A 21,433-nucleotide genomic window follows, 5' to 3' on the forward strand; every position below is an offset into this window, starting at 1 on the left:
AAGCAAGGCTGAGTATACTAATACTCAGCTAGACTTAACCGGTGTGAGGAGTCTACTCCTCTACCTCTAGACTATGCAGCTGTTTGGCTAAGGGGTTTGGTTTGCCAAAAGCACTAGCTGTTTCTAAAATCAATTTTTAGCTTTTCAAGTTCTATCATCATTAACTTAGCTAGATTTGCTCCTTCTAAGCATACATGGTATTAAACATTATATCAATCAACACCTTTTGCCAGTATCTCATTTCCACTTATTACTCAAAGCAGTACAATGGATCAAGTAGTCTCATTAGCTGCGAGAAGTAGACGATTCGAATCGAGTTTTAACCTTGCAAGGTAAACCTAAACACACGACATGTCAGGGTACTCCGATCCCACACATGTCAACTGTCCCCATCGATTCCCCGTTCGCGTCCAGGCCTCACCGCCTTGGCATACAATGCTCCACTGACCCCGGCCGCCGCCGTGCAGTGGCCACACTTGTACCCACCATATCTAGAATGGGAGACCCAGTCTCAGGTCGCGTGAGGGATAAAGTCCGCGCCCGGCTTCACTCAGGTACTAGGTTTACCGGTTACCATTTTTCCCGACATGTGTTTAGTACATTCAAACGCTTGACACAGGTATCCGCACGTTAATCCTTATTCCAATTTTGTCTCATAGACAACGCATCCCCATGGATCCGTGTCCACAGACCATCATCATTCGGTTATCAAAAATGGATACAACCAATTCCTGACCTCGCGCGAGTGCTAGAAAAATCACTCGACTTCTACCGAGATCCTGATTTAGCATAGCAGCTACTCGACCTAGCATACTAGTATCCATCTCAAAAGGAATCCTGAGTTCATGCAACTAGGGTTTCAACCAACTCCTACACTTAAGTGCACGGTACAAGCCTACAAACATTAAGTGTAGTAAAATAGCATATATAAACGGTTATGCATAAAACCGGGGCTTGCCTTTAATTTAACACTTAGATAGTGTTTGCTGGGGGGTACTCGCTTGGCGAGCATCCACTAGTTAAGTCCATCCTTCCTTGGGTCGTCCACCATCTGCATCTTGTGGTTGGCACCACATCACTTGCATGATCACCATCTCTCGGTCCTAAATGAGATGCAGGATGCATATGTATGAATATGATGAAATAGCACAAGATACTCCAAGTACATGATAGCGAACTAACATTAACTAGTAAGATACTGCAATGACTATACGCAAGCGCTAGCTATTCGTACGTTATCGGCGTTCATCATTAACACCATTAAAAGACGACAACCTTTTACTTATTTACGCAACACAACTACGACATCACAAGTACAAGCATTTACCACATTCACTTTTATCCTTTCTTAGTTACTCTATTATTAAACTACTTAGGCACGCGTACATTCACTGTGACTTCTAAACGTCATACAGACAAATTTACTTTAATAGGGAATATTTACTTAATCTAGTTCTACCAACATTCTCAATATTCTAATGCAAGCACGCACCCAAGAGCACACACGGAAAGCAATAGCCTAATCACATTGCTTCTTATACTAGTCTAATGAGGTTGGTTATTTAGCAATATTATATTTTCTACGCAAGTATCAAAAATGGTAACATCTCGTTTATTGTGTTTCTTATCCATATAACGACACTTGCTAAAATAACGCTGATTGAAGCTGGTTACTTACTAGACTTCAACAATTTAATTTACTACTTAGGAACATGCACTAGTTACTTATGTATAACCAAATTATATCAGTTACTATCATTATTACTCATGCTCGGTCAAAATCCAAAACAACAAGCAGTCGACTCAAGACAAGCACACTCGAGTGGAACAATCAATCACAATTAACATATTTAGGACAACAGCACAACATTTACTTGTTTCAGTCGTAACTCACAAGATATTCATCTAGAAATAGTGATCAAATACTTTTGGAAAGTCTAAGAAGTTCTCTACAACTTTGGTATTATCATCTCAAGGTGATTAGACACTTAATAAGGTTAAATAATGATAAACGACATCTTTATTCAGGTTTGGGCAGATTCAGAATTATGCCTTCAAAAATGCATAACTAGAGACTCAGACATCCAAATCATATGATCTTAAACTTTCTGGAAATATAATTAAATTGTCTACAAATCAATTATAAACAACTCAGGTTGATTTAAAGTGTATCATGGTTAAAAGACATTAGGAAGGCTTTGCTGTCAAGATTTGGACAGATTCAGACTTCACACTTCAAATGCCTATAACTTAATCTTTAGACCACTAAAAAGGGTGATCTAAGACTTTTTGGAAAGATTAGCAAAAGTACTACATGAATTTTATAATCACTAAGAAGTGATTCTATGTTGAACTGAATCAAACAATTCAGTTTTCGAAATCTATTCTGTCAGTGGACAGAACACAACAATCATTTTGTAAAATTCATAATTCCCAAACTGTCAGGCCTATGGTTGTGAAATTTTAACACAAGCAAGATAAGAAAAGCATCTACAACTTTCTTATAACGACCATGAATAGATTGTGTTGGGGACCATAATTAGGGGTACCCTCAAGGCTCCTAAATCTCAGCTGGTAACCCCCATCAGCACAAAGCTGCAAAGGCCTGATGGGTGCGACTAAGTCAAGGATCGGTCCATTCGAGGGACGCGGTCACGCCTCGCCCGAGCCCAGCCTCGGGCAAGGGCAGCCGACCCCGGAGGATTTACGTCTCGCCCGAGGACCCCCTCCAGCAACGGACACACCTTCGGCTCACCCGAGGCCCAGTCTTCGCCAAGAAGCAACCTTGGCCAAATCGCCACGCCAACCGACCAAATCGCAGGGGCATTTAATGCAAAGGTGGCCTGAGAACTTTATCCTGACGCATGCCCTCCAGTCGACAGAGCCGAAGTGACCGTAGTCACTTCGCCGCTCCACTGACCGATCTGACAAGAGGACAGCGCCGCCTGCGCCGCTCCGACTGTTGTGCCACTCGACAAAGTGGGGCTGACAGCAGCCAAGTCCGGCCTCGGGCGCCATAGGAAACTCCGCTTCGCCCGACCCCAGGGCTCGGACTCGGGCTCAGCCCCGGAAGACGACGAACTCCGCTTCGCCCGACCCCAGGGCTTGGACTCTGGCTTAGCCCCGGAAGACGACGAACTCCGCTTCGCCCGACCCCAGGGCTCGGACTCGGGCTCAGCCCCGGAAGACGACGAACTCCGCTTCGCCCGACCCCATGGCTCGGACTCGGGCTCAGCCCCGGAAGACGATGAACTCCGCTTCGCCCGACCCTAGGGCTCGGACTCGGGCTCAGCCCCGGAAGACGACGAACTCTGCTTCGCCCGACCCCAGGGCTCGGACTCGGGCTCAGCCCTGGAAGACGACGAACTCTGCTTCGCCCGACCCCAGGGCTCGGACTCGGGCTCAGCCCCGGAAGACGACGAACTCCGCTTCGCCCGACCCCATGGCTCGGACTCAGCCCTGGCCTCAGCCGACGGTCTCCGCCTCTCCCGACCCAGGGGCTCGGACTCGACCTCGGCCTCAGAAGACAGACTCGACCTCGACCTCGGAGGAGCCTCCACATCGCCCAACCCAGGGCACGGACCGACCACGTCAACAGGAGGCGCCATCATTACCCTACCCCAAGCTGACTCAGGCTAAGGGGAACAAGACCGGCGTCCCATCTAGCTCGCTCCGCCAGACAAGTAATGATGGCGCCCCGCACGCTCTATGACGACAGCGGCTCTCAGCCCCCTTACGGAAGCAAGAGGACGTCAGCAAGGACTCGACAGCCCCGACAGCTGTCCTTCCGCCAGGCTCCAGCGCTCCTCCGACGGCCACGACACCACACGAACCGGGTGCCAAAACCTCTCCGGCTGCCACGATGACATGTACTTAGGGCGCTAGCTCTCCTCCGCTAGACACGTTAGCACACTGCTACACCCCTCATTGTACACCTGGATCCTTTCCTTGCGCCTATAAAAGGAAGGACCAGGGCCCTCTTACAGAGGGTTGGCCGCGCGGAGAAGGACGTGACGGCGCTCGCGTGAGGCCGCTCCCTCCCTCCCGCATGGACGCTTGTAACCCCCTACTGCAAGCGCACCCGACCTGGGCACGGGACAAACACGAAGGCCGCGAGAATTCCACCTCTCACGCCCGTCTCCCTCTGGCTGCCTCCCCCCTTCGCGCTCTGTCTCGCGCCGACCCATCTGGGCTGGGGCACGCGGCGTAAATTTACTCGTCGGTCCAGGGACCCCCCCGGGTTCGAAACGCTGACAGTTGGCGCGCCAGGTAGGGGCCTGCTGCGTGTTGACGAACAGCTTCCTATCAAGCTCCAGATGGGCAGTCTCCAGCAACCTTTCCAGCCCGAGTCGGTGCTCTGTTTCGGGAGTCTTGAGTTCATGTCCCTCGACGGCAGCTACGACATGATAATCCTTCCCCCGCCGTGCGACAGCGACAATGGCGGCCGACAGCCCGCCCGCCGGCGGCGGAATCGACGACGTTTTCCCCGCGTGGTGGAAGAACAACATTCGAGCTCACCCCGTCCCCTCTCCCACCGACGGAGGAGGAGGCGGGGCAACCAAGGCCAAGCAGGAGGCGGCACCTCGTCGGCTGTCGAGCGTCGTCTCCCCGCAACACGCAAACCCCAAGCAAACAGACGACGCCAGCAAGCTCGTGAAGGACTTGCTGGGCGTCACCCTCGTACCTGAGACGACGGTGCAGTCAGTCCCTGACGTGACTTCGTCACCGCCCGTCGACCAAGAGGTACCAACCGATTCCCATCTCACGCCTTTTGGATTCAGCCTCGACCCGCCAAGCGACTTCGCTTTGGTGGACGCTCTCGTAGAGGCGAGTCCAAACCCTCTGGGGTATCGTATGCGGTCGCCCTGGGACCGGCAGACGGACGTCTCGACCTACGGGCCCTCGGGGTCCGAGGAAGATGACGCGCCCGACTTCTGTTGGGATTTCTCCGGACTTGGTAACCCCAGTGCCATGCGGGACTTCATGACCGCATGCGACTACTGCCTTTCCGACTGTTCTGACGGTAGCCGCAGCCTCGGCGACGAGGACTGCGGCCCAAGTCGTGAATGTTTCCACGTTGATCTAGGGGGTCCCGACGAAGGCAACCATTTTGGTATGCCGGAGAACGGTGATCTCCCTAGGCCTGTGCCTCGCATTGACATCCTACGGGAGCTAGCTGTGGTCCCCGTCCCGGCGGGGGGTCATGACCCACAGCTCGAGCAAATCCGCGAGATGCAGACCAGGCTCGACGAGGGGGCAGGAACACTTGAGCCGATCCACTGGGACATCGGGCAGGAATGGGCGGGCCAGCCTCCGGCCGGAGAAGTGCGTCACCTACCCCAGGGTATCCAGCACCGCATCGCCGACGATGTCAGGGTAAGGCTGCCACCCACTTCCAGCGGAGTCGGCCAGAACCTGACTGCAGCGGCAATGCTTTTCCGCGCGATGCCGGAGCCATCAACCACCGAGGGGCGGCGTATCTAGGGAGAGCTCAAGAATCTCTTGGAGGACGCCGCGGTCCGACGGTGTGACACCCCAGGTGTCAATTTCGCATTGTGTCGGGAGATTAATCCTAATCTCAGATGCTCAGTAAAAATTTCTATTTCTCGATCGTGCCTATCTCTGTTTATCAGGCTTTCTCTTGGAAGTTCACCGAATTCAGAGTTAATCGATCGCGAGAAACAACCAATTTTAGAGCGTGTTAAAAACTTTTAATTCTCGGCACGGATGCAAACTCGATAATCGATCTCGAATTATAAAACTCGTCTAAAGCTCATTTAATCAAACGCTCGATAGCTGCTAGTCGAGCTGTGTCCGACTCCGATTTATCGATGTTCGATCTATGTCCAAAAATTAATCCGACTCCGTACTCTCAAACGGAATGCTCAATATGTCGTCATCAAATCAATTTTATCCGACTCGGCTAAATATTTCGTGTCCGAACTGAACTCGAAACCCCGTATCGACTGCGATTTTTAAATGTCACGATTCGCCTTCTCGGACTAAAAATCCGAAAGCTGGTCGTATCCCGAGACAATTTATTTTCGAATCATGCGTAGGAAATTGTTGCCGAGCGAAATCAAATTAGACTCTCGGCCGAATTGATCGCTCAATCGTCCGTTCGTCGAAACTCTGTTTCACTCTGTTCCGCGTACTGACGAAATCCGCACGAGAATTTTTCCGGAAAATATTTAGCGCAGCCCGAATTACACGTTTTGGGCCAAGCCCATTTAAAACCCAACCCATTAGGCCCACTAAGAAACCCTAACCCTAGGGCTTCTCTATAAATACAAACCCCTCTCCCTTGCACTTGGCTTTTATTCACTCCCACCCCTATCTTTTTTCAGCCGCCACCAGCAGGCAGCAGCTTCTCCCTCGCGCGTGTCTTCTTCCCTTGGAGCTGAGCTCCTTCTCCCATGGCGCCTCCACACTCCCAGCCGCCCTCCTCTGCCCAGCAGCCGAGCGCCCAGCTCCCTCCCTGGATCCATGGCGTCCAAGCCCCTGTGCCCTCTCTCCCATGGCGTGAGGCCCCTACTCCCATCTCTCTACCAGCGCCCAGCCATGGTGGTCGCCGACCTCCCTGCTCCCTGCTGTTGCTCGCCTTGCTTGGATGAGAAGCAGCCGAGCGCCCTCCCTGTCCATGGCGTGGAGCAGCAGCTCCCATTCCCCGGCGACATCCTCCTCGCCGTCGTCCATGGCGCCCCTGCGAACCTCCCTGTCCATGGCCACAAATCCTTGCGCCCTTCCTGCGCAGCGCCGCTGCTCCACCCCTCCCCCAGCGCCCCCTCTCTCCCATGGCCGAGCAGCAGCTCTGCTCGCCTCCCCCTCCTTCTTTTTCCCTTGCGCAGCAGCAAGAAGCCCCTGCTCGCAATCTTGGCGTCCAACTTCGCTGCGCAGCGGTGCCGATCCAAAACAGCAGCCCCGAATCCCCCGCATCGCGTGCTCGCTCGATCTGCGCAGCCCCAACATCGACGCCGTTCACCCCGGTGAGACGACGATGATCTTTGTTTGATTCCACATCGGCATTGTTCTCCGGTGATTAAATTGTGTATATGTGCTGTTTTGTTTTATTTTGTGGAGGCGAGGAACCCCGTGTGTTGCGTGGAGAAGGCAAGTCGTTCAACGCTCGTCGGATGCTCGGAGCGATGCACAAATCGGAATCGCCATCGTCCTTACAAACACCGATTGGGTTTGTTTATGGTGAGCCGATGTATGTCGCTCTCGGTCGACTCGACTAATTATTTTGAATGGATGTGTGTAAAATGTTTCGGTTATGCGCATTGGTAGGATCGCGTTTGCGATTGGAGAACAAGAGGTTATTTGATGTGTGCGAATTGTAGTGAGTCTAATTAGGTTTTGATCGATGATGTGCAAGTGTGATTATGTGTGTGAAAATACTTTTGTATGAATGGAAGCGTGTAGAGAGGAAAATGAAGTAGAAAAGAACTCTAATGTTTTTATATCTTGGTAGGAAAAATATGTGATGTGTGGTTTGATGCGAAAAACTAAGTTACAAAATGCGGGTTAAGTTTTGAGAAATGTATCGATATGCGTTTATGTGAAAAGTATAATTGTTTTATGCATTGTAATGGGATTCATGATTATCTAGGGAGTATATTTATTGATGTGACGAGTAGTTTAGAAAATGCTAGTTGCGTAGAGGATAAATTATTAAAACATGAGTGTCGGAGTTTATATATTAGTGGTCGCGCCACGTTGATTGAAGTGTCTCGAGTGCACGCCACCATATGGTTGTACGCGAGACAAGGTTATGCGCATGGTGAGTTTAGTAAAAATCCATCGGTGTCACTTGTGCTAAGTCGAGGTTTATTTGCGCATAGAAAGTAATAACGTGCTTAATATCTATAAGTTTTAGTCAAAGTAGGAAATTGTGTTTGCTTAATTAGAGAGGTGGTGACATGCCGAAGTAGTCATCGCTTTCTCAATATTTATAAGTCGAATCGAGTCAATGCGTATTTTGTGTTCGTTAAATTATGCCTCGCATATAATGTGTGATTGTGCTCACGGATTCGAGTAGACACTTCAAGCAAGTCAAGTAGGTTTGTGTATGAGTTGTGTAATGGAGTTAATTGTTTTAGGATAATTATTGAAATGCTCTGTTCGTATGATAAACATGTATGTGTTCATGATTGGGGAGTAAATGCATGGTGATTGTGAGTTGGAGACTAGTAGTTTACGATTCGTATGAATTGGTCAGTGTGCGAATATACTTGTGAATCTGTGGGTTTATAAAAATGTTGTAGTATATGTTGTGTCTCGGATTGCGGCAATAAAAGGCAAGTTGACGTGTACGTTATCTAGCGGCGGTGTCGTTGCTCTAGTTAACCGAATGGTTAGGTAACTTGGTTAAGCTCGTAATCACAGCGAATGGCTTGTTGTGGTCTAAATGTGTATGGTTATGGGCACGGGTAAAAAGTAGTAGTGCTCATGTGGGGTCTAATTGAAACCGCAAATGGTTGGGTGATTATCGGGGAGAATGCGTCGTTGATTGGTTGTAGTAGTTTTAGTGCACTAAATGATTGGATGAAAATTTGTGAGTCTACTTGTTAGTCCTCATTTGATTATTTTAACTCTAACAATTGGTAAGGTGTTAGAATAATTCAAGTCTCTAGAGCAAGGCGATTCTTGAATTATATAGGAGCTGAAATTTGTTGATTGTTGTTTTGGGCTGCACGTACTGTTTTCAGTGTGCTGTATGTTTGATGAACTAAATTGTGTTTTCTGTAGATATGTGCTATAGAAAAGTGGTAGATAACCTTATTATATTGCTGGTGTTAAAATTTGACAGCCATAGGTCTGACGGTTTAGGAGTTAGGATTTTTACAAATTCAGTAACTGAATCTGTCCAAATTCTGTACAGATTTCAGAAACTGCATTGTTTGCTCAATTTAATGTTGCAATCTGTTCATGGTCCTTATAAGAAAGTTGTAGATGCTTTTCTGATCTTGCTTGTGTTAAAATTTCATAACTATAGGCCTGACGGTTTAAGAGTTATGAATTTTTCAAACTGATTGCTGTGTTCTGTCCTCTATCAGAACAGATTTCAAAAACTGTAATGTTTGATTTGAATAAACCTGGAATCACTTTTTGGTGATTATAAAAGTTATGTAGTGCTTTTGCCAAGCTTTCCAAAAAGTCTTGGATCACTATTTTTGGTGGTCTGAAGATTTAGTTACATGTGTTTTAAGTGTGAAGACTGAATCTGTCCAGTTTTGGACAGCACAGCCTTCATAGTATGTTTTACCCTTGATACATGCCAAACCAGCCAGGGATGTTTATAAATAATTTGTAGAACATTTAATTAGCTTTCCAGAAAGTCCAGGATCACTTTGTTTGGATGCCTGAATCTTCAGTTGTGAATTTATGAAGTTGCAAGTCAGAATCTGTCCAAATCTGGACAGTGCTGCTGTAATTGCACTTTTTGACCTTGCTAACAGCTGAATCCTGTGGAGGTAAAAATACCAAAGTTGTAGTTCACTTTGTAAGCTTTCCAGAAAGTCCTAGTTTGCTAGTTTTGGATTAATATTTGAAAAGTTATGATTAAAACAAACAACTGCTGTATTGCTGTCCTAAAATTCTGCTAGTGCTCATTTGATTGTTAGTTCACCCGTTTGGCTAAAAATGTTTGGTTTGCTCTTAAGTAATGTAGACTTGTCATGGTTAAGCTAGAGATGACATGTGTGTCTTGTTTTATATGTTTCTTCTCTAGTTGATTGTGATATAGGAGTTTCCATAGACATTGATGCCTATGTCCTCTAGTGAACTTGTGTGCTCGATGATGCTTTTGCGCGATCAATAGGGGAACTAATGAAAAGCCATGTCCAAATAAATAAAATGCGCGTACTTGTGATGTTGTTATTGTGTTGCGTAAATAAACAAACATGTTATCGTCTTTTTAATGGTGTTGATGCTGAACGTCGATAATGTGTAGATAACTAAAGCGAACATGTGGTTGTTGCAGTGTCTTACTAACTAATGTTTAGTTCGCCACTGTGTCTTGGTATACCTTGTGCTATTTTTGTGCTACTTTCATTATATTCATACATATGCATCTTGCACCTCATATAGGACCGAGAGATGATGATCGAGCCAGTGATGTGGTGCCAACCACGAGATGCCGTGGTGGACGACACAAGGAAGGATGGACTTAACCAGTGGATGCTCGCCAAGCGAGTACCTCCCCCAGCAAACACTACCTATGTGTTAAAAAGGCAAGCCTCGGTTTTATGCATAACCGTTATATATGCTATTTTACTGCACTTAATGTTTGTAGGCTTGTACTGTGCACTTAAGTGTAGGAGTTGACTGAAACCTTAGTTGCATGAACTCAGGATTCCTATTGAGATGAATACTAGTATGCTAGGTCGAGTAGCTGCTTTATTAAATAGGGATCTCGGTAGAAGTCGAGTGATTTTTCTAGCACTCGCGCGAGGTCAGGACATTGATTGTACCCACTTTCATATCATACTGATGTTGGTCTGTGGACACGGATCCATGGGGATGCGTGGTCTACGAGATGAAAATGGAATAAGGATTAACGTGCGGATACCTGTGTCAAGCGTTTGAACGTACTAAGCACATGCCGAGAAATATGGTAAATCGGTAAGCCTAGTACCTGAGTGAACCTGGCAGTGGACATATCCCCTCACGCGACCTGAGACGAGGTCTCCCATTCCGGTTATGGTGGGTACAAGTGCGGTCACTGCACGACGGCCAGTCGGGGTCAGTGAGGCATTGTACGCCAAGGCGGTGAGCCCTGATCTGCTGACGGGGAATCGATGGGGACGGTTGATATGTGTGGGGACGGAGTGCCCCTACATGTCGTGTGTTTAGGTTTACCTTGCAAGGATAAAAACTCGATTCGAATCGTCTGCTTCTCGCAGCTAATGAGACTGCTTGATCCATTGTACTGCATTGAGTAATAAGTGGAAATGAGATGACTGGCAAAAGATGTTGATTGATAAAATGTTTGATACCATGTATGACAAGCTAGGTACACATCTAGTTTAAAAAAAGGATCATACTAAAACTTGAAAAGCTAAAACTTGATTTTAGACTCAGCTAGTGCTTTTGGCAAACCAAACCCCTCAGCCAAACAGCTGCATGTCTAGAGGTAGAGGAGTAGACTCCTCACACCGGGTAAGTCTAGCTGAGTATTAGTATACTCAGCCTTGCTTGTGGCACAATTTTTGCAGGTACCCCTTAGGGTGATTGGTTGCTGATGTGACTTGGCCTCCATCCCTGCCACCGGGATAGACGGTCAAGTGGGTTATTGCTTCCGCAGGAGAGGACCAGGAGGAGTAGCGTGGCCAGGCTTCGCCATGTTACTCGGTTTTCTCCGTTAGTTATTTCCGCTGCATTAAAAACTTATGGTTATTATTTCTGAAACTCCGATAATGTAATCACTAATGATACTTATTAAATTTGTGGTATTATGTTTTATTGTATTTCTCTGTGCCTCACCTTCGAGTGAGCTAGTGGTATTCGATCCTGGATAAGTGGCCTTGTCGGACTAGATCCGAGGGACTGACGGGTTATTCTGGTTTAAGTGCGTTGCTGCCCTTGCGGGTGTGACTTGGGCACTTAAGCTGGAATAATTCGGGCGGTTCCGCCACAGCTGGTATCGGAGCGAATACCATCACAGAGAAGTCAATAAGTCATGATTACCAACCTTTTCTAAAGTAAAACTTGCTTAGAAACCAAAGTTGGATAGATCGTCAGGACGATAAGTATAGACCGAGGACGTGAAGCCTTAGGAAATAGATGGGTAGCTAGGTGGCTAGTTATTTAGGCCATAAAGGCTATTACTATTATTAATAAGGATGCTGTAGAAGCACCCGAAAAAAATTAGTTAGGTCTGAGAAGACGACTAGAATGAGCATGCATCATGATTGTCGCATTATAATTGTCTCTGGTGCATCAACATGCTTCTCTCACCTTTATTCCAATAACAAGAACTTGTGAATAATGTGATGTACTGCTATGTTCTGAAAACTATAAGAAATGCTTTACCTTGTGTCGGATTGGTAAGCCTTGACTAGGTCGTGATATGTGTTTCTCTTGCCTTGCTTTCTAGAAGGTACGATAGTTGTTCAGTCCATTTTGCCTCAAAAAAATTGTTGTCTGTCCTGCTCATAAAAAGACCCTCTTCCCCAAATAATCTAGTGGTTCCCTAGTGAAACCCAAAAAAAAATCAAATCACGTGCTTGTTTTGGTGTTTCTAGCCCTTGTGTGTTTTACACTTGAAATTGCACCTACCCAACTTGTAGATTCCCATAGCTTGACCCCTAAATCGGCTAAAGCTTCCTTGTGCACTCGTAGTGTCAAAAAAATTGTTGTTAGTGTCTAGTTGCGCAAACCCTATCAAGGCCATGTTTCTTTCCATAAATCCTTGCCCCTAAAACTTCATAGCGTTTCTGTCGATCATCCTAGCTGATCCTGTTTGCCTACCTCTCCTTTCGCCTGGATCTGGTAATCCTTCTTCTTGTGAATCATGTTTGCTTTATCGTTCGAATCTCGGGATCCCCAATTGATTCTGCCCCGTTATCTGGTTATCTGCTATAACCCGTTCTCAAGTATCGGATGTTGATCTGCCTAAATCTCTCATTTCTGGTCATTCTCATACCCCCTTTCTCCGAGGATCATGACGCTTGTTTTAGCAACTGTATCTCTAAACAGTGTATCCATTCGGTTCAATGGATTTTGCTTTTGTCTTTAATTCTCTCATGTCTCTAAAAGCTTATCAATCTCGATCTCATGGTTGGTTCCTCCTCAAATTAAATATCATATCAATCTTTGGCTGATAATCCCCGTGATGATCATAAAATAGTTCTTTGAGTTAAAGAAAATTCTCATGCGATGCTCTTTTGTCGGCAGTCTCTGCTTCAACTCCGATCACATTCTTATTTTCTGAGCCATACTCTCATAGGCTCCATCTATATTTGCTATGTGGATTTCATTGGTTACGTTTGGTAATGGTGTCATGACTAAGGACTGATGGTGCCGCGACGAGACCGAGAGCCTACTATGGTGCACACATGGTTGAGCTGCTCGGCACGCGCTGGTATCGCGGTCAATAGTCGTGATCCATTATAAGACTACACCGATGTGCTCTCTTTTGTGAACATTCTCTCAGGGTGATCGCTGCATCTTGTCTCGATATGTCGCGATATTCTATCCAAATCTATCTCCAGTATCTTGTCAGATCCCATCTCATGAATTTGCATCTATCTTCAGTCTGGGAGTTACATGCTTCTCCACCCTTAAATATCCTCATTCGAATCTCGGGACGAGATTCTGTTTAAGGGGGAAGGCTGTGACACCCCAGGTGTCAATTTCGCATTGTGTCGGGAGATTAATCCTAATCTCAGATGCTCAGTAAAAATTTCTATTTCTCGATCGTGCCTATCTCTGTTTATCAGGCTTTCTCTTGGAAGTTCACCGAATTCAGAGTTAATCGATCGCGAGAAACAACCAATTTTAGAGCGTGTTAAAAACTTTTAATTCTCGGCACGGATGCAAACTCGATAATCGATCTCGAATTATAAAACTCGTCTAAAGCTCATTTAATCAAACGCTCGATAGCTGCTAGTCGAGCTGTGTCCGACTCCGATTTATCGATGTTCGATCTATGTCCAAAAATTAATCCGACTCCGTACTCTCAAACGGAATGCTCAATATGTCGTCATCAAATCAATTTTATCCGACTCGGCTAAATATTTCGTGTCCGAACTGAACTTGAAACCCCGTATCGACTGCGATTTTTAAATGTCACGATTCGCCTTCTCGGACTAAAAATCCGAAAGCTGGTCGTATCCCGAGACAATTTATTTTCGAATCATGCGTAGGAAATTGTTGCCGAGCGAAATCAAATTAGACTCTCGGCCGAATTGATCGCTCAATCGTCCGTTCGTCGAAACTCTGTTTCACTCTGTTCCGCGTACTGACGAAATCCGCACGAGAATTTTTCCGGAAAATATTTAGCGCAGCCCGAATTACACGTTTTGGGCCAAGCCCATTTAAAACCCAACCCATTAGGCCCACTAAGAAACCCTAACCCTAGGGCTTCTCTATAAATACAAACCCCTCTCCCTTGCACTTGGCTTTTATTCACTCCCACCCCTATCTTTTTTCAGCCGCCACCAGCAGGCAGCAGCTTCTCCCTCGCGCGTGTCTTCTTCCCTTGGAGCTGAGCTCCTTCTCCCATGGCGCCTCCACACTCCCAGCCGCCCTCCTCTGCCCAGCAGCCGAGCGCCCAGCTCCCTCCCTGGATCCATGGCGTCCAAGCCCCTGTGCCCTCTCTCCCATGGCGTGAGGCCCCTACTCCCATCTCTCTACCAGCGCCCAGCCATGGTGGTCGCCGACCTCCCTGCTCCCTGCTGTTGCTCGCCTTGCTTGGATGAGAAGCAGCCGAGCGCCCTCCCTGTCCATGGCGTGGAGCAGCAGCTCCCATTCCCCGGCGACATCCTCCTCGCCGTCGTCCATGGCGCCCCTGCGAACCTCCCTGTCCATGGCCACAAATCCTTGCGCCCTTCCTGCGCAGCGCCGCTGCTCCACCCCTCCCCCAGCGCCCCCTCTCTCCCATGGCCGAGCAGCAGCTCTGCTCGCCTCCCCCTCCTTCTTTTTCCCTTGCGCAGCAGCAAGAAGCCCCTGCTCGCAATCTTGGCGTCCAACTTCGCTGCGCAGCGGTGCCGATCCAAAACAGCAGCCCCGAATCCCCCGCATCGCGTGCTCGCTCGATCTGCGCAGCCCCAACATCGACGCCGTTCACCCCGGTGAGACGACGATGATCTTTGTTTGATTCCACATCGGCATTGTTCTCCGGTGATTAAATTGTGTATATGTGCTGTTTTGTTTTATTTTGTGGAGGCGAGGAACCCCGTGTGTTGCGTGGAGAAGGCAAGTCGTTCAACGCTCGTCGGATGCTCGGAGCGATGCACAAATCGGAATCGCCATCGTCCTTACAAACACCGATTGGGTTTGTTTATGGTGAGCCGATGTATGTCGCTCTCGGTCGACTCGACTAATTATTTTGAATGGATGTGTGTAAAATGTTTCGGTTATGCGCATTGGTAGGATCGCGTTTGCGATTGGAGAACAAGAGGTTATTTGATGTGTGCGAATTGTAGTGAGTCTAATTAGGTTTTGATCGATGATGTGCAAGTGTGATTATGTGTGTGAAAATACTTTTGTATGAATGGAAGCGTGTAGAGAGGAAAATGAAGTAGAAAAGAACTCTAATGTTTTTATATCTTGGTAGGAAAAATATGTGATGTGTGGTTTGATGCGAAAAACTAAGTTACAAAATGCGGGTTAAGTTTTGAGAAATGTATCGATATGCGTTTATGTGAAAAGTATAATTGTTTTATGCATTGTAATGGGATTCATGATTATCTAGGGAGTATATTTATTGATGTGACGAGTAGTTTAGAAAATGCTAGTTGCGTAGAGGATAAATTATTAAAACATGAGTGTCGGAGTTTATATATTAGTGGTCGCGCCACGTTGATTGAAGTGTCTCGAGTGCACGCCACCATATGGTTGTACGCGAGACAAGGTTATGCGCATGGTGAGTTTAGTAAAAATCCATCGGTGTCACTTGTGCTAAGTCGAGGTTTATTTGCGCATAGAAAGTAATAACGTGCTTAATATCTATAAGTTTTAGTCAAAGTAGGAAATTGTGTTTGCTTAATTAGAGAGGTGGTGACATGCCGAAGTAGTCATCGCTTTCTCAATATTTATAAGTCGAATCGAGTCAATGCGTATTTTGTGTTCGTTAAATTATGCCTCGCATATAATGTGTGATTGTGCTCACGGATTCGAGTAGACACTTCAAGCAAGTCAAGTAGGTTTGTGTATGAGTTGTGTAATGGAGTTAATTGTTTTAGGATAATTATTGAAATGCTCTGTTCGTATGATAAACATGTATGTGTTCATGATTGGGGAGTAAATGCATGGTGATTGTGAGTTGGAGACTAGTAGTTTACGATTCGTATGAATTGGTCAGTGTGCGAATATACTTGTGAATCTGTGGGTTTATAAAAATGTTGTAGTATATGTTGTGTCTCGGATTGCGGCAATAAAAGGCAAGTTGACGTGTACGTTATCTAGCGGCGGTGTCGTTGCTCTAGTTAACCGAATGGTTAGGTAACTTGGTTAAGCTCGTAATCACAGCGAATGGCTTGTTGTGGTCTAAATGTGTATGGTTATGGGCACGGGTAAAAAGTAGTAGTGCTCATGTGGGGTCTAATTGAAACCGCAAATGGTTGGGTGATTATCGGGGAGAATGCGTCGTTGATTGGTTGTAGTAGTTTTAGTGCACTAAATGATTGGATGAAAATTTGTGAGTCTACTTGTTAGTCCTCATTTGATTATTTTAACTCTAACAATTGGTAAGGTGTTAGAATAATTCAAGTCTCTAGAGCAAGGCGATTCTTGAATTATATAGGAGCTGAAATTTGTTGATTGTTGTTTTGGGCTGCACGTACTGTTTTCAGTGTGCTGTATGTTTGATGAACTAAATTGTGTTTTCTGTAGATATGTGCTATAGAAAAGTGGTAGATAACCTTATTATATTGCTGGTGTTAAAATTTGACAGCCATAGGTCTGACGGTTTAGGAGTTAGGATTTTTACAAATTCAGTAACTGAATCTGTCCAAATTCTGTACAGATTTCAGAAACTGCATTGTTTGCTCAATTTAATGTTGCAATCTGTTCATGGTCCTTATAAGAAAGTTGTAGATGCTTTTCTGATCTTGCTTGTGTTAAAATTTCATAACTATAGGCCTGACGGTTTAAGAGTTATGAATTTTTCAAACTGATTGCTGTGTTCTGTCCTCTATCAGAACAGATTTCAAAAACTGTAATGTTTGATTTGAATAAACCTGGAATCACTTTTTGGTGATTATAAAAGTTATGTAGTGCTTTTGCCAAGCTTTCCAAAAAGTCTTGGATCACTATTTTTGGTGGTCTGAAGATTTAGTTACATGTGTTTTAAGTGTGAAGACTGAATCTGTCCAGTTTTGGACAGCACAGCCTTCATAGTATGTTTTACCCTTGATACATGCCAAACCAGCCAGGGATGTTTATAAATAATTTGTAGAACATTTAATTAGCTTTCCAGAAAGTCCAGGATCACTTTGTTTGGATGCCTGAATCTTCAGTTGTGAATTTATGAAGTTGCAAGTCAGAATCTGTCCAAATCTGGACAGTGCTGCTGTAATTGCACTTTTTGACCTTGCTAACAGCTGAATCCTGTGGAGGTAAAAATACCAAAGTTGTAGTTCACTTTGTAAGCTTTCCAGAAAGTCCTAGTTTGCTAGTTTTGGATTAATATTTGAAAAGTTATGATTAAAACAAACAACTGCTGTATTGCTGTCCTAAAATTCTGCTAGTGCTCATTTGATTGTTAGTTCACCCGTTTGGCTAAAAATGTTTGGTTTGCTCTTAAGTAATGTAGACTTGTCATGGTTAAGCTAGAGATGACATGTGTGTCTTGTTTTATATGTTTCTTCTCTAGTTGATTGTGATATAGGAGTTTCCATAGACATTGATGCCTATGTCCTCTAGTGAACTTGTGTGCTCGATGATGCTTTTGCGCGATCAATAGGGGAACTAATGAAAAGCCATGTCCAAATAAATAAAATGCGCGTACTTGTGATGTTGTTATTGTGTTGCGTAAATAAACAAACATGTTATCGTCTTTTTAATGGTGTTGATGCTGAACGTCGATAATGTGTAGATAACTAAAGCGAACATGTGGTTGTTGCAGTGTCTTACTAACTAATGTTTAGTTCGCCACTGTGTCTTGGTATACCTTGTGCTATTTTTGTGCTACTTTCATTATATTCATACATATGCATCTTGCACCTCATATAGGACCGAGAGATGATGATCGAGCCAGTGATGTGGTGCCAACCACGAGATGCCGTGGTGGACGACACAAGGAAGGATGGACTTAACCAGTGGATGCTCGCCAAGCGAGTACCTCCCCCAGCAAACACTACCTATGTGTTAAAAAGGCAAGCCTCGGTTTTATGCATAACCGTTATATATGCTATTTTACTGCACTTAATGTTTGTAGGCTTGTACTGTGCACTTAAGTGTAGGAGTTGACTGAAACCTTAGTTGCATGAACTCAGGATTCCTATTGAGATGAATACTAGTATGCTAGGTCGAGTAGCTGCTTTATTAAATAGGGATCTCGGTAGAAGTCGAGTGATTTTTCTAGCACTCGCGCGAGGTCAGGACATTGATTGTACCCACTTTCATATCATACTGATGTTGGTCTGTGGACACGGATCCATGGGGATGCGTGGTCTACGAGATGAAAATGGAATAAGGATTAACGTGCGGATACCTGTGTCAAGCGTTTGAACGTACTAAGCACATGCCGAGAAATATGGTAAATCGGTAAGCCTAGTACCTGAGTGAACCTGGCAGTGGACATATCCCCTCACGCGACCTGAGACGAGGTCTCCCATTCCGGTTATGGTGGGTACAAGTGCGGTCACTGCACGACGGCCAGTCGGGGTCAGTGAGGCATTGTACGCCAAGGCGGTGAGCCCTGATCTGCTGACGGGGAATCGATGGGGACGGTTGATATGTGTGGGGACGGAGTGCCCCTACATGTCGTGTGTTTAGGTTTACCTTGCAAGGATAAAAACTCGATTCGAATCGTCTGCTTCTCGCAGCTAATGAGACTGCTTGATCCATTGTACTGCATTGAGTAATAAGTGGAAATGAGATGACTGGCAAAAGATGTTGATTGATAAAATGTTTGATACCATGTATGACAAGCTAGGTACACATCTAGTTTAAAAAAAGGATCATACTAAAACTTGAAAAGCTAAAACTTGATTTTAGACTCAGCTAGTGCTTTTGGCAAACCAAACCCCTCAGCCAAACAGCTGCATGTCTAGAGGTAGAGGAGTAGACTCCTCACACCGGGTAAGTCTAGCTGAGTATTAGTATACTCAGCCTTGCTTGTGGCACAATTTTTGCAGGTACCCCTTAGGGTGATTGGTTGCTGATGTGACTTGGCCTCCATCCCTGCCACCGGGATAGACGGTCAAGTGGGTTATTGCTTCCGCAGGAGAGGACCAGGAGGAGTAGCGTGGCCAGGCTTCGCCATGTTACTCGGTTTTCTCCGTTAGTTATTTCCGCTGCATTAAAAACTTATGGTTATTATTTCTGAAACTCCGATAATGTAATCACTAATGATACTTATTAAATTTGTGGTATTATGTTTTATTGTATTTCTCTGTGCCTCACCTTCGAGTGAGCTAGTGGTATTCGATCCTGGATAAGTGGCCTTGTCGGACTAGATCCGAGGGACTGACGGGTTATTCTGGTTTAAGTGCGTTGCTGCCCTTGCGGGTGTGACTTGGGCACTTAAGCTGGAATAATTCGGGCGGTTCCGCCACAGCTGGTATCGGAGCGAATACCATCACAGAGAAGTCAATAAGTCATGATTACCAACCTTTTCTAAAGTAAAACTTGCTTAGAAACCAAAGTTGGATAGATCGTCAGGACGATAAGTATAGACCGAGGACGTGAAGCCTTAGGAAATAGATGGGTAGCTAGGTGGCTAGTTATTTAGGCCATAAAGGCTATTACTATTATTAATAAGGATGCTGTAGAAGCACTCGAAAAAAATTAGTTAGGTCTGAGAAGACGACTAGAATGAGCATGCATCATGATTGTCGCATTATAATTGTCTCTGGTGCATCAACATGCTTCTCTCACCTTTATTCCAATAACAAGAACTTGTGAATAATGTGATGTACTGCTATGTTCTGAAAACTATAAGAAATGCTTTACCTTGTGTCGGATTGGTAAGCCTTGACTAGGTCGTGATATGTGTTTCTCTTGCCTTGCTTTCTAGAAGGTACGATAGTTGTTCAGTCCATTTTGCCTCAAAAAAATTGTTGTCTGTCCTGCTCATAAAAAGACCCTCTTCCCCAAATAATCTAGTGGTTCCCTAGTGAAACCCAAAAAAAAATCAAATCACGTGCTTGTTTTGGTGTTTCTAGCCCTTGTGTGTTTTACACTTGAAATTGCACCTACCCAACTTGTAGATTCCCATAGCTTGACCCCTAAATCGGCTAAAGCTTCCTTGTGCACTCGTAGTGTCAAAAAAAATTGTTGTTAGTGTCTAGTTGCGCAAACCCTATCAAGGCCATGTTTCTTTCCATAAATCCTTGCCCCTAAAACTTCATAGCGTTTCTGTCGATCATCCTAGCTGATCCTGTTTGCCTACCTCTCCTTTCGCCTGGATCTGGTAATCCTTCTTCTTGTGAATCATGTTTGCTTTATCGTTCGAATCTCGGGATCCCCAATTGATTCTGCCCCGTTATCTGGTTATCTGCTATAACCCGTTCTCAAGTATCGGATGTTGATCTGCCTAAATCTCTCATTTCTGGTCATTCTCATACCCCCTTTCTCCGAGGATCATGACGCTTGTTTTAGCAACTGTATCTCTAAACAGTGTATCCATTCGGTTCAATGGATTTTGCTTTTGTCTTTAATTCTCTCATGTCTCTAAAAGCTTATCAATCTCGATCTCATGGTTGGTTCCTCCTCAAATTAAATATCATATCAATCTTTGGCTGATAATCCCCGTGATGATCATAAAATAGTTCTTTGAGTTAAAGAAAATTCTCATGCGATGCTCTTTTGTCGGCAGTCTCTGCTTCAACTCCGATCACATTCTTATTTTCTGAGCCATACTCTCATAGGCTCCATCTATATTTGCTATGTGGATTTCATTGGTTACGTTTGGTAATGGTGTCATGACTAAGGACTGATGGTGCCGCGACGAGACCGAGAGCCTACTATGGTGCACACATGGTTGAGCTGCTCGGCACGCGCTGGTATCGCGGTCAATAGTCGTGATCCATTATAAGACTACACCGATGTGCTCTCTTTTGTGAACATTCTCTCAGGGTGATCGCTGCATCTTGTCTCGATATGTCGCGATATTCTATCCAAATCTATCTCCAGTATCTTGTCAGATCCCATCTCATGAATTTGCATCTATCTTCAGTCTGGGAGTTACATGCTTCTCCACCCTTAAATATCCTCATTCGAATCTCGGGACGAGATTCTGTTTAAGGGGGAAGGCTGTGACACCCCAGGTGTCAATTTCGCATTGTGTCGGGAGATTAATCCTAATCTCAGATGCTCAGTAAAAATTTCTATTTCTCGATCGTGCCTATCTCTGTTTATCAGGCTTTCTCTTGGAAGTTCACCGAATTCAGAGTTAATCGATCGCGAGAAACAACCAATTTTAGAGCGTGTTAAAAACTTTTAATTCTCGGCACGGATGCAAACTCGATAATCGATCTCGAATTATAAAACTCGTCTAAAGCTCATTTAATCAAACGCTCGATAGCTGCTAGTCGAGCTGTGT

The 21,433-nt window shown here is 45.4% G+C and overlaps 2 protein-coding genes across 2 annotated transcripts; both read left to right on the forward strand.

Annotated features, from left to right (window-relative positions):
• Positions 1–6,305: 6,305 nt before the first annotated feature.
• Positions 6,306–7,492, forward strand: LOC109940913 (uncharacterized). The gene has a single exon (XM_020541287.3). The coding sequence runs from the start codon at positions 6,487–6,489 to the stop codon at positions 6,988–6,990; it is 504 nt and encodes a 167-aa protein (XP_020396876.1). The 5' UTR covers positions 6,306–6,486; the 3' UTR covers positions 6,991–7,492.
• Positions 7,493–14,114: 6,622 nt separating this feature from the next.
• LOC109940915 (uncharacterized) lies at positions 14,115–15,301 on the forward strand. The gene has a single exon (XM_020541290.3). The coding sequence runs from the start codon at positions 14,296–14,298 to the stop codon at positions 14,797–14,799; it is 504 nt and encodes a 167-aa protein (XP_020396879.1). The 5' UTR covers positions 14,115–14,295; the 3' UTR covers positions 14,800–15,301.
• Positions 15,302–21,433: the final 6,132 nt, after the last annotated feature.

The sequence above is a fragment of the Zea mays genome, chromosome 7 (assembly GCF_902167145.1).
Source record: "Zea mays cultivar B73 chromosome 7, Zm-B73-REFERENCE-NAM-5.0, whole genome shotgun sequence".
In the NCBI taxonomy this organism is placed as follows: Eukaryota; Viridiplantae; Streptophyta; class Magnoliopsida; order Poales; family Poaceae; genus Zea; species Zea mays.